The sequence below is a fragment of the Dunckerocampus dactyliophorus genome, chromosome 10 (assembly GCF_027744805.1).
Source record: "Dunckerocampus dactyliophorus isolate RoL2022-P2 chromosome 10, RoL_Ddac_1.1, whole genome shotgun sequence".
Taxonomy (NCBI): Eukaryota; Metazoa; Chordata; class Actinopteri; order Syngnathiformes; family Syngnathidae; genus Dunckerocampus; species Dunckerocampus dactyliophorus.
In genome coordinates this window covers 4,654,137-4,670,774 of record NC_072828.1, presented here as the reverse complement: position 1 = coordinate 4,670,774, position 16,638 = coordinate 4,654,137, and the positions used below count along the sequence as shown (strand labels likewise).

The 16,638-nt window shown below is 44.2% G+C and overlaps 1 protein-coding gene across 1 annotated transcript in view; it reads right to left on the bottom strand.

Moving 5' to 3' along the window:
- The window catches only part of LOC129188474 (cyclin-dependent kinase-like 5), a 91,378-nt gene that overhangs the window by 48,188 nt on the left and 26,552 nt on the right, over nt 1-16,638 (bottom strand). The window contains exon 3 of the mRNA XM_054789052.1: nt 9,095-9,129. Coding sequence (XP_054645027.1) covers nt 9,095-9,129 — 35 coding nt within the window. The remainder of the gene's footprint in view (nt 1-9,094; nt 9,130-16,638) is intronic.

The window sequence follows — 16,638 nt, the reverse complement described above, 5'->3', positions numbered from 1 at the left end:
TGATCAACTTCCTTGACCTCGTCTCAGCCGGGAAGCTAACTGAGCGAGGCAATGCACCCGTCGAGGTCGCGTCTGTAAAGAAAGACGCAGAACAAGAAAAACATCAAGCGCGTAGACGAGTTTTTTACTGCACATCTACTGTCTTTGTGTCCTTCGTGTTCTGGCATCAACTCGAGACCTCGACCTACAGGACAAGACCAGTCGTCTCCTGTTCTCTTTTGGTCAGCACTTTAGTTCTCTGGCAGCCACTTACTGCTCCGCAATAATTCACCAGGAGTCGTGATATGTTTGTTTTTGCAGGCGAATGATAGGATATACAGTAATCTCTCACCACTTAGCACTTCCAGTTTAGAGGTGTCACTCTATCATGCTTTTTCAAAAATACATTAATCCATCATGCTTTTCCCTGGTTGAACAGGGCCTATTATCAATAAAAAAAAATATGCATATTTAAGCAAATGCTATGTATTTTGCCTAATTGTTAAATCTATGACGGTTAATTGGTTCTAGACCCGACCGTGATAAGCAAATTTCTGCCAAGCAGGATTCCATATTTATAAATGCAATATATTGGTAGTTACAGCATAGAAAACGGTTTACACCTTCTAAATAGGCTTTTTAACATTATTAGAGCCCTCTAGACATGAAGTAACACTCATATAGTCACCTTTACAGTCCTATTACTCAAAAAAGTAGAAATAATAAGAGAACATAAGGCATAATTGAGACTTAAGACTTGTGTTGCTGTAAATGTGTTCCCTCGGGGAGCTGAGTGGCGCGCGGACAGGAAGTGAAATCAACAACAGTATCTCGATTAGTGTAACTGTTGTGCGATCATTCAAACCTGCAATCAAAGCCTGCTGTTCTGCTGATCAAGTCTGGTGCTTGTGTGTCTCATCTAAAATTACAGTAACATTACTGACACCTACTGACAAGTGTACAATACTACATATCACCACAACATCTTTGAAAGCGTCTTCTGAATGCCTTATATTTGTATTTTACTTCATTTAGACATTTTTATGCTTGAAAATGCTTCATTTAGGCGTGTACATTAGACTGTACACATGGAAACTTCTTGAAAACAGCTTCCAGAGCGGGAAAATGCCGGCTTGTTGTTGCCGTGTAAACAAGCAAACTGCTACTTTCTGAAAATGATGATGTCACCGCCCCCGTCGCCATCATGTGGCCAGAAGTGAAGCATTGCCGACACGCCAACATAATAACTAAATATTTCAACTAGCTTGACTCTCTTTAGTCGACATTCTCCTGATATTTTTCGTCTTATCCTACAAAATGACTGGCAGAAGTAATTCCACTTTGTCGTCAGTCCAACAAGCCCTGGAGAGCGAAGACAACAGACTCAATTTGTGTTTTTTCTTCTTTTATAGTCTTGCTGTCACGTGGTTCTGAATGTTTGTTTACGGTGCCACATGTAGGTGTGCCTTATGTATTATATCCTTTTCACTGGGGTGCACGATAAATATCGGACTGATATAAAAGAATTAGGACACCATACCAATAAATCCGATAAAGCTGACCGATAATTTTAAAAAAACCTGCTCCAATCAAGTGAGACTGTGCTGTAGGTGGGTTAGCGTGAGCAAACCAAGTGCTCCTTTTCTCCTTGGTGTGACATGCTGTAAACACATGCTGTAAACACATGTTGTAAACATGCTGATTGCTGCTCCTTGCGCGTGTGCACATAGTGCACATGTGTGGTATCTGCCTTGCGTGCGCTCGCTCCATGTGTCTTCAACGTACATATGACACCATAGATATATGCTTGGAAGCACCGTAAATTCCGGTGTATAAGCTGCTACTTTTTTTCTTAAACTTTGAACCCTGCGGCTTATACAGCAATGAGTCAGTGAGGAAACAATAGCTTTTTCATTAGCAGGAGCCAATCACAAGCTATTAGTGCACTCACAATACTGTAAATACACCAATATAACAACATAACATTCTGACTCACGGTGTCATCTCTCAAAGCACACTTACTAACAGCACAAATGTCATCACACAGCAAGTTAATACTCAAAGAGGTGCATATACAAATATACACACGTCCTAATATGAGTTTTACATTAAAAAAAAACAACAAAAAACAACATTTTAAAGTTTTCTCATAAAGCATTGCATCTGAGCAACACATTCATTGGAGTGCTGCAATGATGTCAGCTTCCCTTTTTTTGCATAGGGCTCCGGGTCCTCTGGCTCCCTCTGGTAGACAGAAGCACCATTGCAGCAACGTTTTCTACTTTTTCTCCTCCAATGGAATGGTTTTCTCAAACGTAATACATTATGGGAACACTTCAAAATGTTGGGGGTATTTTTCATATAAAACACGTGTTGATACATGTTTCCATATTTCTGAGGTATAACGTTTGAGTGTTAGTTTCTGTGTGATGAGTTTAATGTTGTTTGTAAGATGAGACCATGAGTCAGACTGTTATATTGAATAATGACTATGGATAATGCATTTTTGACATGTACTAGCATTAAACAAGTACATCTCGTCATTATACGTAATCGTGATGAAAGAAAATCCTCATTATGTATTCACTCTTCACACTCTGTAATTGGCCAGTCACACACAGCGACCAGCCCTCCCGAGGCAGACTTTGCAGGCGGTAGGCCACATAGGAGCTGAGCGGTGCCTCATTCACGTACACTGTGCAATTGGCAAGTTGAAAACAGCTCGTGTGGCGTTGCCCACAGCCTCCACACTAGGTTTTCCTCAGCTCCCCTCTATTTTGGTTTGTATCTAAAGTTACTTGGTAAACTTGTTTCGTAACATACGCGGTGCATTTGGCAAGACAGCGCTGTGCAGGCAGATAGGTATACTTGCACAGTAGTACAAGAGCTGCATCAAACATTCTGTCTGTATGGCTATCATACTACATTATACACATATTACACCCCATCAATACATTGCAGTATGCACATTGCAATCTTAAACTTGTTTCGTAACATTTCACAAGAAAGCTGGCTTGTGCGTCAGTCACTGCCGGTGTTTTTTTTCCCGTCTGCTTGCTTCTAATTTGGCTGGTAATAAATATAAAGTCAGTTGGATAACTTTGCTCGTAGTACTGAACGCATTGTTTTTGAGAAAACTACAGTGAACATGGCAAATCCCTGTTTGCCATTACTGGATGTTTGCATGAATCACCAACGTCACACATTAAATAATAAAATCTTACGGATCACTTACACACATACACAGCACGGATATAGCTCAATAATAAACAATAAATATAGCAACTTCTGATCAATCCATGTCAAACCATGCCCACTTCTGGTTTATGCCACTCCGAACACAGATACGGATACAGATCATTTGTATGGGTGAACAGATGCAGATACAGACAGTGGTGTACTCGCTCATCCCTAGTAATGACCTCCTGCAATTTCCATTATATTATTATTATTTTTTTCATAGCTCATGATTGGCTCCTGTCAAATAAAAAGCTGACTGGTCTTCATGGACTCTTGCGCGCCACAATATGCCACTTTATGACGTGGACACGTGCAGCTTAGAGTATACACGGGTGTGGCTTATATAAGAACAAATCTGTTTTTTCCTCTAAATTTAGTGGGTGCGGCTTATACACCGGTAATTTATGGTAATTGTGATGGTGTACTGACTAACTACAAGGAGAACCCCCCTACCGCCCTTCTGATTGGTCACCCCTACTGTCACAACCAATCGGAGGCAGAGTAGTGTGGGTCATCATTGCCTTCTTTCTCCCTTATAGTAAGTCAGTAAACCATCACAATTACACCTAAGCCATGTATCTATGACCTCAAACGTATGGGTCCATATGTAGCTGTTCCTCAACTTACCTCTTTTCCCTCTGACATCTCAATCCTAAATTTTCAACCAAATTCTGCCGCCATGATGAGCCGCCCTACTCTGCCTCAGACTGGCTGTGATCTGGAGACAGTAGGAGTTTAAAGTGACCAGTCAGAAAGAAGGGGATTACGAGGCCATCTATTCAATGCCCAGAGTGCCAAATCTCTAGCAACTTTGAGCACGTAGAAGACACATGGAGTGAGCGCGTGCAGTTATTCAGACATTGACAGCGCAATGAGCGGTCTTTATGTGCGATGTTTATGGTTTTTACGTTCGTACATTTTGGCACTAATGTGACACCATACACCTTGCATGCTAGCTGGAAAGATAGCTAACTCTCCTCAAACACTTTGCGATGAGAGAAAAAAACATCAACCCTCAACAAACCAAACCTCAACAGTTACTCGAAATGCCAGCATTGCCACGCCACCGCCCTGAAAGCTGATGCCAAAGAAGCTGCCCCTAAAGCCAGCCGCAAAGATAGAGCCAGGGTTCAGTCCCATCGCATAGACACCGGCCTCCGTTGGCAAGAAAACCTCTCTGAGCCACGGTTTCTACTTCTCAGTCACTGCTCATTTATTGTTAACAGGAGTGATGTTATGACACTTGGCATATCTGAGGACATCAGTTATTATCAGTTATTGGTATCATTATCGGTCTTGCGAAGCAGAAAGTTATCCGCAAATGGTAAATGGTCTTTCACTTGGATAGCGCTTTTCCACCTCTAAGGCACTCAAAGAGCTTTGACACTGCTAGCACATTTATCTACTGATGACGCAGCAACTAGGGGTTCAAGCACACTTCGACACAATCACAGGAGGAACCCACAACGCACAGTGGTCTAGTGGTGAGCTTGTTGGCCACACAGTCACAGTCAGGGGATTGGGAAGACCTGGGTTCGAATTTCCGTTGGGCATTTCTGTGTGGAGTTTGCATGTTCTCCCCGTGCGTGCGGGGGTTTTCTCCAGGTACTCTGGTTTCCTCCCACATTCCAAAAACATGCATGTTAGGTTAATTGGAGACTCTAAATTGTCCATAGGTATGAATGTGAGTGTGAATGGTTGTTTGTCTATATGTGCCCTGCCATTGGCTGGCGACCAGTCCATGGTGTACCCCGCCTGTTGCCCGAAGTCAGCTGGGATAGGCTCCAGCATACCCCCGTGACCCTAACGAGGAGAAGCGGCATAGAAAATGGATGGATGGAAACTGCGCATGTGCCGAGTGCCATGTGATGAAGGCTCCAATGAAGAAGGTGGCCAAATTTCGACATTTCATCTCATAATTTGGACTTTTTATCTGTAATTTCCAAAAAATAAAAAGTGATCGTGCATCCCTAGTTTTCACCCAATGATCTGTTCCCATCTGGATGTGACTATTTACAAAAAAAAAAAGTTTGTGTCACGTTTCGCAGGACAGGAGCGAGTGCTTCCTGTCCTGCGCTCTTATTTTGGTGGGTCGCACTTTCTGTGGGGAGGAAGTGGCAGCCGCATCACGCCTGGTGGCCGCGCAGCTGCAGAACATTCCAATCAGTGGCAGTTAAAAGACCAGCGTCATCAGAAGTACGGCGCTGGTTCATTGTCGTTAATGTCGTAATTTAAAAATTTAAAAAAAAAAAAAAAGACCCACCACCTGTCAGCATAAGGGTCCGGTGCATTGCGTTTTGGATGGCGGTCAAGGGCGGGCACCTAGGCGACCTGGTCTTCGGCGGCCAAATCTGGTTCTTGGGACATGGAACGTCACTTCTCTGGCGGGGAAGGAGCCCGAACTTGTGGGAGAGCTTGAGACATTCCGACTAGATATAGTCGGACTCACCTCGACCCACAGTTTGGGTTTTGGATCCAAACTCCTCGAGAGGGGCTGGACCTTGTTCTACTCTGGAGTTGCTGCTGGGGAGAGGCGGCGAGCTGGTGTGGTCTTATTAATAGCCCCCCGGCTCGGTGCCTCTGTGTTGGAGTCATCCCCGGTGAACGAGAGGGTCATTTCCCTACGCCTTCGGGTTGGGGAAAGGGTCCTGACTGTCGTTTGTGCGTACGCGCCAAACGGCCGTTCAGAGTACCCAGCCTTCCTGGAGTCCATCAGAGGGGTGCTGGGGAGCACCCCAACTGGTGACACTGTCATTTCACTGGGAGACTTCAACGCCCATGCGGGCAATGACAGTGTGACCTGGAGGGGCGTGATTGGGAGGAACGGCCTCCCCGATCTGAACCCGTGCGGTATGATGTTGTTGGACGTCTGTGCGAACCACAGTTTGTCCATCACAAACACCATGTTCCAACATAAGGATGTCCGTAAGTGCACATGGCACCAGGACACCCTAGGCCGCAGGTCTATGATCGACTTTGTAGTCGTATCATCAGACCTGAGTCCGCATGTTTTGGACACACGGGTAAAGAGAGGGGCTGAGCTGTCAGCTGATCACCACCTGGTGATGAGTTGGATTAGATGGCGGGGGAAGATGCCGGACAGACCTGGGAGACCCAAACGTGTAGTGAGGATGTGCTGGGAACGTTTGGCAGAGTCTCCTGTTCGTCGAGTCTTCAGCTCTCACCTCCGCAGGGCTTCTCCTGCATCCCGGGGGAGGACGAGGATATCGAGTCCGAATGGGCTCTATTCCGTGCCTCCATTGCTGAGGCAGGCGATCGGAGCTGCGGTCGCAAGGTGGTCGGTGCCAGTCGTGGCGGCAAGCCCCGAACCCGATAGTGGACACCAGAGGTCAGGGCTGCCGTCAAGCTGAAGAAAAAGTCCTATCGAGCATGGATGGCTTGTGGGATTCCTGAAGCAGCTGATGGGTACCGGCAGGCCACGCGGCACGCGGCTTTGGCGGTGGTCGAGGCAAAAACTCGGGTGTGGGAGGAGTTCGGTGAGGCCATGGAACACGACTTTCGGTCGGCCTCAAAGAGGTTCTGGCAAACCGTCCGGCGCCTCAGAAAGGGGAAGCAGTGCCCGGTCCACACTGTTTACAGTGGGGACGGGGGCCTGCTGACCTCAACTGAGTATATAGTTGGGCGGTGGAAGGAATACTTTGAGGCCCTTCTCAATCCCACTGACATACCTTCCATAGAGGAAGCAGAGACTGAGGATACGAACGCGGACAGTTCCATCACCGTGGCTGAGGTATCTGGGGTAGTCAAAATGCTCCCCAGTGGCAAAGCTCCGGGGGTGGATGAGTTTCGCCCTGAATTCCTCAAGGCTCTGGATGTTGCGGGACTGTCTTGGCTGACACGTCTCTTCAACATTGCGTGGAAGTCGGGAACAGTACCTCTGGATTGGCAGACTGGGGTGCTGGTCCCCCTTTTCAAGAAGGGTGACAAGAGGATGTGTTCCAACTATAGGGGGATCACACTCCTCAGCCTCCCTGGGAAAGTCTATTCCAGGGTGCTGGAGAGAAGGGTACGACCGTTAATCGAACCTCGGCTACAGGAGGTGCAATGTGGTTTTCGTCCTGGTCGCGGAACACTGGACCAGCTCTACACCCTTGCAAGGGTACTGGAGGGTACTTGGGAGTTTGCCCAACCGGTCTACATGTGCTTTGTGGACCTGGAAAAGGCATTCGACCGTGTCCCTCGCGGTGTCCTGTGGGGGGTGCTCCGGGAGTATGGGATTGGTGGCGTGCTACTACGTGCCATTCAGTCCTTGTACAACCGGAGCAGGAGCCTGGTTCGCATTGCCAGTAGTAAGTCAAGCCTGTTTCCGGTGAACGTTGGCCTCCGCCAAGGCTGCCCTTTGTCACCGATTCTGTTTATAATTTTCATGGACAGAATTTCTAGGTGCAGCCAAGGTGTTGAGGGAGTCCAGTTCGGGGGCACTAGGATCTCATCTCTGCTATTTGCAAACGATGTGGTCCTGATGGCCTCATTGGGCTGTGACCTGCCAAAAGGGTGGATTGCTCCCTCCGGATTGGGAATGAGGTCCTGCCCCAGGTGGAGGAGTTCAAGTATCTCGGGGTCTTGTTCACGAGTGAAGGAAGGTTGGAGCGTGAGGTCGATAGGCGGATCGGCGCAGCGTCTGCAGTAATGCGGTCGCTGTACCGGACCGTCGTGGTGAAGAGAGAGCTGAGCCGGAAGGCAAAGCTCTCAATTTACCGTTCGATCTATGTTCCCACCCTCACCTATGGTCATGAGCTTTGGGTCATGACCGAAAGAACGAGATCGCGGATACAAGCGGCTGAAATTAGTTTTCTTCGTAGGGTAGCGGGACTCACTCTAAGAGACAGGGTGAGGAGCTCAGTTATCCGGGAGGAGCTCAGAGTAGAGCCGCTGCTCCTTCACATAGAGAGGAGCCAGCTGAGGTGGCTCGGGCATCTAGTCCAGATGCCTCCCGGACGCCTCCCTGGTGAGGTATTTCGGGCATGCCCAGCTGGGAGAAGGCCCCGGGGAAGACCGAGGACACGCTGGAGGGATTATGTCTCACAGCTGGCCTGGGAACGCCTTGGTGTCCTCCCGGTGGAGCTGGAAAAGGTGGTCGGGGACCGGGAAGTCTGGGCTTCTCTACTGAGACTGCTGCCCCCGCGACCCGGACCCGGATAAGCGGAGGAAAATGGAGTGGAATGGAATGGAAAAAAAAAAAAAAAGTGAATTTCCCTGCTGTGGGATAAATAAAGTACAATACAATAAAGTACAATACAATTGCCTGTTACCCTTGTACCTCGTCTCCATATCAGTGCTGTCACCTAGACTACTTACCTGGACTACCTTAGTGTACGCTGTTTACAGAGCCCTTTTTCCTCTGTCGCTTTTTGTTTTACACCATTAAAGCACCTTTACTTATGCAAGCCGCCACCTCGTCTCTGTATATTGGGGTTCACGCACTCGACAGCCTTAACTCGTGCCTGACCGATCGTGACAGTTTGGACGCCTTTTTTTTTTCAAACGGGGGGGGGGGGGGGGGGGGGGGGGGGGGGAATCCCACGAGCATTCCTGTGTGGACAGGACCTAAAACTTAACTGTGAACCCCCGACCCCACTTCCTGCCCGCCTCTCACTCAGCACATTTACAGTAACACACAAGCACAAGTCCTATTTACAGTATGTATCAAATAAGATTAGAGGGCTCTAATAATGTTAAAAAGAGTATTTAGAAGGTCATAAACATGTTTTCTACGCTGTAACTATGAAAATATTCCATTTATAAATAAGGAATGCTACTTGATGGAAATTGACTTATTACAAACGGGTGTGGGACCAATTAAGAGGCATAATCAAGGAATTACTGTACATACAACATAACAGCATGCTCTTACCTTGTGTCTGCACTTTAGAACAACGCCATAGGCACCTAGAATGGAGGACAACATACAGTGAGTCAGCTCATCATACCTTTTTTCCCATACATTCACATTGGCCTTTGCTCATAAACATATTAGAACGCGACTGAATGTGTATGCAGCTTGTCCTTCCAACTCCGTACAGTCGATGGCATTGCAACTCTGCTTCAGAACACATCTCATACATACCTGCTCCGTTCGAGAATAAAAAAATGTAGCAGTGTTGCCAACATAGCTACTTTGTTGATACATTTAACAAGTAATCAGACCCCTCTAGATCCCCTCTCTTTTTAAAAAAAGTTGAGACAAATATGGCCACTTTTTCTGGACTTATTGGACACGCATGTATTGATTGCTCTTCTCAACGAGCAGTGTGTGCTGCTGTGGTCCCCTTCCCCATGCAAAGCACTCAGTCAGCTCTGTATTGTTTGTGAGATTAAAAAAAACAACAACAACAAAAAAGAAGTGACAGAAGAAAGTTCATTCCAAAAGGTCAGACAAAAAAACAAACAAAAAAACAAAGCCATTTAATGGAAGCCTGTTTCTTTCACTGAAAGAAAAAAAATTCCCAATATTATGAGATACAAACTGTGCATGTGCCGAGTGCCATGTGACGAACGCGCCAGTGAAGAAGGTGGCACATGAACAGTTAATATTTCATAATCTCATAATTTTATTGATTTTCATAATTTCTTTTAATTTCATAATTATGACTGTCTATCCCATAATTTTCACTTTATCTCTTAATTATGACTTTTTATTAGGGATGCTCCAATCAGAGTTTTATGATGCCGATTCCGACACTGTAAAAAGGGGAATAGTCAGGACAATGACTGTAATCTTTTCTCTTATCTTATCTTATCTTGTATTTTTGACTTTTAATCTCATAATTATGTCTTGCCAATCTCATAATTATGACTTTATCTCATAATTTTTATCTCACAATTATGACTTTCTATTTCGTAAATATCTATTTTTTAATCTCATAATTATGACTTTTGCTCTCATAACTTCGCTTTATCTTGTAATTTCGCCTTTTTTTTAATCTCAATTATGACTTTTAATCTCGTAATTTCACCGTTTTATCTCAATTTGTTCCCATCGGAAAGAATGTAAATTCAATTCATACGTTCCAGACACTAAAAAAATGTACAAAACAAGAAAAGTACCAGCGCAGACCTCCGCTAAGCCCCATAGTTCCCCCTCATATTGTGATTTATAGCATAAATAGTAGTCCTACGTTTATTTTATCTACATATTTTGACTGCTAATGTGCGCATGCTAGCAGTAATAATGGGAAGTGTTTATACAAGTGTCTCGCTATGAAAGTGTCTAAAAATACTGTTAATGATAACATGCTAACATGCTAACGTTAGCAATGACATTAGCAATAAACTGATGATGGAATGAGGTGAATTGGTTGAGAAATGTGGAAGTAGTGGTAGGTAATAGCAAGTTTATGGAAAAGTGTGAATTTTGGGAAAAGTTGGAATTTTTTTTCAGTGCAAATATACAGTAGGTAGCTTGAATGTCCGGAACGTGCTCAACAGTTTGATGTTGGAATAGCTTGAATCGGTTGAGACATTTTGGAAAAATTTTTAATATTATATTTTAGATCACCCTCAAAATGTAATCAGTTCATTCATTATCCCATTTCTGACAATTCCTGAAAATGTCATCCAAATCCATTCAGAACTTTTCAAGTTATTTTGAACACAGACACAGAACACAGCTTGCGCCTTGCGCTGCGCTTGGCAGAGGTAAAAATACATTTTATATTTAAAATGAAATATTTAAAAAATTATAAAAATGTAAGAAAAATATTTTAATTATTCTATAATTATAAATATATAATTATATAAAAATTCTAAAATTATATTTCAAAAATATAAAATTATATTTAAATATATCACTTCTCCTCTCGGTTTAGAAAATGGATGGATGGAGGGATATGCAATTATATTTTAAATGACATTTTATCATGGCCAATTATGCAAATTAGATGATGACATCATCTAGCACCCCGCAACCACAAATACACCACAAATAGATTGCAGTCCTGTGGGAAACCACTGAACCGACAGCTGTTTATTACATTTTACACCCTGTGCCACAATATTAGGAACAGCTATCAGTAAGATGCAGAGCAAACAACAAGTACAATAATAACAACAAATCAAGTAAGAGTTGATTTTTTTCAGAAATCTTTGTTGCAGGTGTACTTCATGTTGTGGCCGCCTGTGGAAGCGTATGCAAGTGTTTCTGCCTGCTGCTGTTGTCATGCCAACGGCAAAAAAAGACATTCCCCTACAACTGCACCGTCTCCTCGATGACGCAGTATCGTTCTCACACATTTCGCTCCTCGTTTGCGACCAAATTAGAAGAAACATCGACGGGATTCTGCTTGCTCTGATGAGATCATGACGCTCGTACAAGCATCGCCGCCAGCGACAGCGCTCTCGACATGCAGCCAGGAAGACTGGCAGGAATCAGACTGATGCTTTCAGACGTCTTCACTTTTATGTCCATAAGCTTCTCAATTTTGTCATATTACATAAACCAGGGATGTCCAAAGGGCGACCCGGGCGCTTTTTCTATTGGCCCGCAGCACATTCTAATAATTGCATTTCAAAAGAAAAGCGAAAAAAAAAACTTTGCAGTAATTTTACAAGAATAAAGTCAAAATATTAAGAGGAAAAACATTGTAATCTAAGGACAAATACTCCTAATTTTATGAGAATAACATTGTTCATAAATACACAGGACTTGATGGAAAAAGTCCTTTGTGCCAATTGATGGTAATCACATGAGGCGTGGATGTTGAGAGTGGTGTGGGAACTTTATCTCAGCCATGGGAAGGATGTACATTTTGGGACACATCATCAGTAGTGTACCTTTGAATCAGTGGGTGTTTCAGCACTAGACACCCTCATCAAAGGCGGCCAACTACAGGGCGATCAAGCCTGAGCCTGTGTCTCATGCCCAATCATGAGTAAAGTACCGCCTGGAAGGTGGAGGGAGATGAGCTAGGCAGTAAGGCCCCGATCTGGGCAAAAAAAAAAAAAAAAAAGAACTGCCCCGCCCACAGGGTCATTGCTCAGCCTCCTCCCTTGCCCCCACGCCCCACCTTTGAGTAAGGGCAGCAAGGAAGGGGGTGGGGTTTAAAACTTCTTTAGGGTCGTCAGGTGGGTACCCTCCTTCATTGGTGTTTCAATGATAGGCCCATGACACCTCCAGAGAGCTCATCGACAACACCTTGCGTCCCAGGTGTGTGCCCCCCTCTGCTCTGAGCCCAGCAAGTGTCCTTGCTTGATCCATAGCCACTGGCTGCTTCTTTCGGCTCCTTCAGAGACTGATCTTATTGTCTGTCGCAGAGCCTGCCCATGAATACCAAGGTCTTTCATAAGCCTAACGGTAGAAGAAGCCACAAAACCTCTGCATCCTACTTCAGCTGGATAGTCCTTGGCCTTCCATCCTCGTTGTTGTGCATCTGCTGCCAGATCTGTGTGGCGCAGTTTCTTTTGTTTGTAGGCCTCTTTGGTGGAATCCTTCCATGGGACCGTGAGCTCTATGATGTAGACCTTTAGTAAAGGGCCCATAGCACCAAGTCTGGCCTGAAGGTGGTGGTTGCAATCTATGGGGAGAAAGAATAGTTGCTTACCAATATCAACTAGCTTCTTCCAATCCCGGGCCATGGCTAGCTGTCCAGTTTCTGGTTTGGTAGCTGGGAGGTTAGGCTCTTTCTGTCCCTCTCAAACAAATGTTGGCACAGAGATAGAATTGGCAGCTCTCAAGGGCCAGGAGTTTATGGTCTTCCTCTTGCTCTCAAGGGCTGCTGCCAGACTCTTGAGGACCTGATTGTGCTTCCAGGTGTAGCAGCCTTGTGTGAGGCTGTGTTTGAGAATCGCTGAATTGGGCAGCGGGCGCAGGTTGGACTGGGGATGGGAGCACATCATATGTGGCTCTTATGATGAAGCTGATGTTTCCTGCTTCCCTTTCCCACAGCTGCCTCCAGGTGAGCTTTCTCTTCTCCACGCCTTCCCACCTCATCCATTGTCCCTGCCTGGCAAGAGAGACAGCCTTTCCGATTCTTTCAGCCTCCTCCTGACGGCGCACTTCCTCTACCACCATTTTCCTCCTTTGCGAGGCTGAAGCTTTGTGCCAAGTTGGTTTATTCATTGCAACGCCAAATCCTCCTCTTCCCAGCTGGGCATGTCCCAAAATGTCGTTGTGCTTCAGGGCCGACGTAGCGTGCTGTACTGCGTCGGATGGTGTCCATTTCCTTGCCGTTGACTGAGGTGCAGCAGCATTTCTGATGGTCTGATCTCTGGAGTCCTTCAATGTCATCTGTAGTCTCACTTTAGAGCACTTGTGTTCTTAATAATATCTTAGAAAAATAATGTCATTTTAGCAATATAAAGTTGAAATATATAAAAAAAAAGTTTCTTTAAAGCCGTAACATTATGAGATACAAACAAAGTTGTTGGTAAATTAGGTTGGGGAAAAAGTTATAATATTATGGGAATAAAGTTAAAATATGGGAATAAAGTCATAACATTACCATAAAAAAATTTACACAAAGAAACATCAATAAACAACGGAAGCAGAAATGGAAAAAAACTGTTGCCATTTTACGAGAATAAATCCTATTTGGAGGAAAAATAACATTTTAGTCGCATCAAGTTACAATATTAAAGAAAAAATATATTTTAAAAGAAGAAGAAACAAACAAATCAAAATAAAGCTGTCACTGTCAGATAATTAGGTTGGAGAAAATATTAAGGGAATACAGTCAAAAATGTTATGGGACTTGGAGTGTCACAAGACCTCGTGTCACAAGCTCTCACGAGATTAAAATATGACAAGATTTCTCGTTCAGAAAAAATGTCTTGTCTTGTAATAAATAATTAATCACACAATAAATGAAAATTAAGTTGATAATTTTGCCGGCCTCAATATATTGCCATCTGCATGTCTGTTTTCCTCGTCTCTCGCCTCCAAACAGGCAAGAAGAGAGTTCACTCTGTGCATTGGTTTCAGCACTTCGGCATGTTTGTTCCACAGATAAACGACATGAATGGAGTGAGAGATTTTTTGGGTTATTTGCTGAGCCTTCTGACTCTCACGCACATACAGGCGAGTGTTGGCCAGCGTTTTGGCTGCGTTAGCTGCCGTTTGACTGACAATCACGGCGTAAGCCTCGAAAACACACCATACTCCGTCAAGTATTTGTTCTTCAAATGCCGTATTAAATTTAGGGCTGCAACGAACAATTATTTTAATAATCGATTCATCGGTCAATTATTTTTTTCGATTAATCGATGAATTGGATTAAAAAAAAAGCACATTTTAAATTTCCGTCTCTTAGCAGCGCTCCCTTTAAGAATGCATGAATGGACTTATTCCCTACCCAAAATCATACCAAAAGACGGCGAAGAACAGGAATTTCTCCGACACCGAAATTGAACTAGAGAAGTATAAAAAAATCAACTGACAAACATCACAAACACTCTACTGTAGGTCCACAAGTCATTGGCACTGACTGCTACATGTGCATCACCAATAAATAAATAAATAAATAAATAAATAAATAAATAAACAAACAAACAAACTTTAGGGCAGGCTTTGTGTTTGGCATCGGCTTGTCTGCTCTGGGAGGGGAGCTGCCTTTTTTGATGGTCAAGTTTGAAGCACGTATCAAGATGATGTGGCCTGCGCTGGACAGGCACAGCCATAGTTATTTGTAGTTTCACTGTTCTACCACTAGGTTTTGTGTGTACGAATGGTAAGAGTTGTGCATAAATGTATGCATTTTCCTACACACAAGTACAAGTGGGTAAATCCCATACTTTGCGTGGGAAACACATGCTCAACATACACATCTCAGCAGGGGCTTCGCAAGATATCAGAAATACCTGTATTACGACTTTTTCTTGTTTAGATTTTTTTACTTCAAATTATTTAAATCAGAAGGTGCCGCGGGCCAATTCACAAACAGCCGCAGCCTTGCCCTCGACCCACACTTAGGACATCCTGACTCAGATCGTCGTGGACAGGTTGGTTTTACACTGCTTAATGCGGACTCAGCAGTTTGCTTCTTGCCGCTATTCTAATATTGGTTGTGTTGCTGCTGTGTTGTATACTTGTTCATAAATGACCACATGGGCACTCTCTCATGCCCTCCACATCATCATTCTCATAAAAACATAACAGTCAAACCTGTCTATAGCGGCCACCAAAGGGAAACGGCAAAAGTGGCCGCTATAGGCAGGTGGCCGTTATAGACAGGTTGGCGGCCATTTTGAATTTGTGCACGCACATATTAACATGTCTGTGATTAGAAGTTTGTTGTCTTTGCAGATACATATAATTATACTGTTACATGTTGACCAGTAGTCCCACTGTGGGACTGCGGATAAAAGTTGTAAAGCACTACTAGGTTAATAAACCGCTGTTAATAAAGCGATTAAAGTGCATCGGCAACGTGAGTCTCTCCTTCCCCACAACAAGCGGCATTACAGTATTGACCAGTGCACATTGTCTCACACCAGGAAATAAATGGTGTCACTGTCTGCAACAAGCTCCAAAGAAGACAGCTTTTTTTTTATGTCAAACAACTGACAGTTTTGTGTGGATCTTGTGAATAATTGTGACTGAGCTAGGACTCAGTAATTAAAGTCTACACAGGACGGCTTCATTGCTTAAAAAACTAAACTTTTTCGTGCATGAAGCTTCTGCTTAAGTCGGCATTTTGGCCACTATATGCGGTCAGATATTGACCAAGGGATACAAAATGGGTGGCCGCTGGCCACGTTAGACAGGTGACTGCTATACACAGGGTCTATAACATGCAAATTTTCTGCGGGGGATTTGTCAGTGGCCGCTATAGGCAGGTAGCCGTTCTATACAGGTGGCCGCTAAGACAGGTTTGACTGTATTTTTGTACATCTAGAAGCTACGTCTAGAGGTAATCAATCTATTTAAGGTAAAGCCACAGGGATAAAAGTGGTCATTTCTGTAACTGCAAATGTCTTAAAGGCCTTTTCATGGATTACAGAGAAGCATCCCGCTACAAAAGAGGACAGGTGGCTTAGGAAGTAGGACACGAGCACTGGCGTGTTCCCGCCCTCTGATGTTATCCACCCTGGCAGGGATACTTGGAGCGGGGCAGGCAAATGATTAGCCGCTTGCCGCTCCGTCTTTGCCTGCCCGTTGTTGATGCATTGCAACACCAGCAACTCTCATTCCGAGTCTTCTTCAAAACAGAGACTTGAAATGGAAGAATGACGCGGTGGACTTGCAGATAAAGCTGCAGATACGTTTCAGCACTGCAGAGGATTTCATAAGAGGGCACCCATGTGTGTGACTAATCCCTAATGCTAATTAATATGATAATATATTACTTTGGGTCACATTGGTGAGAGGAGACCAGAGAGATTTTTTGAATCATTTAAAATAAATGTTTGTTATTACGAGGGCTGTCAAAGTTAACACGTTATTAACACGTTAACGGAACGTGT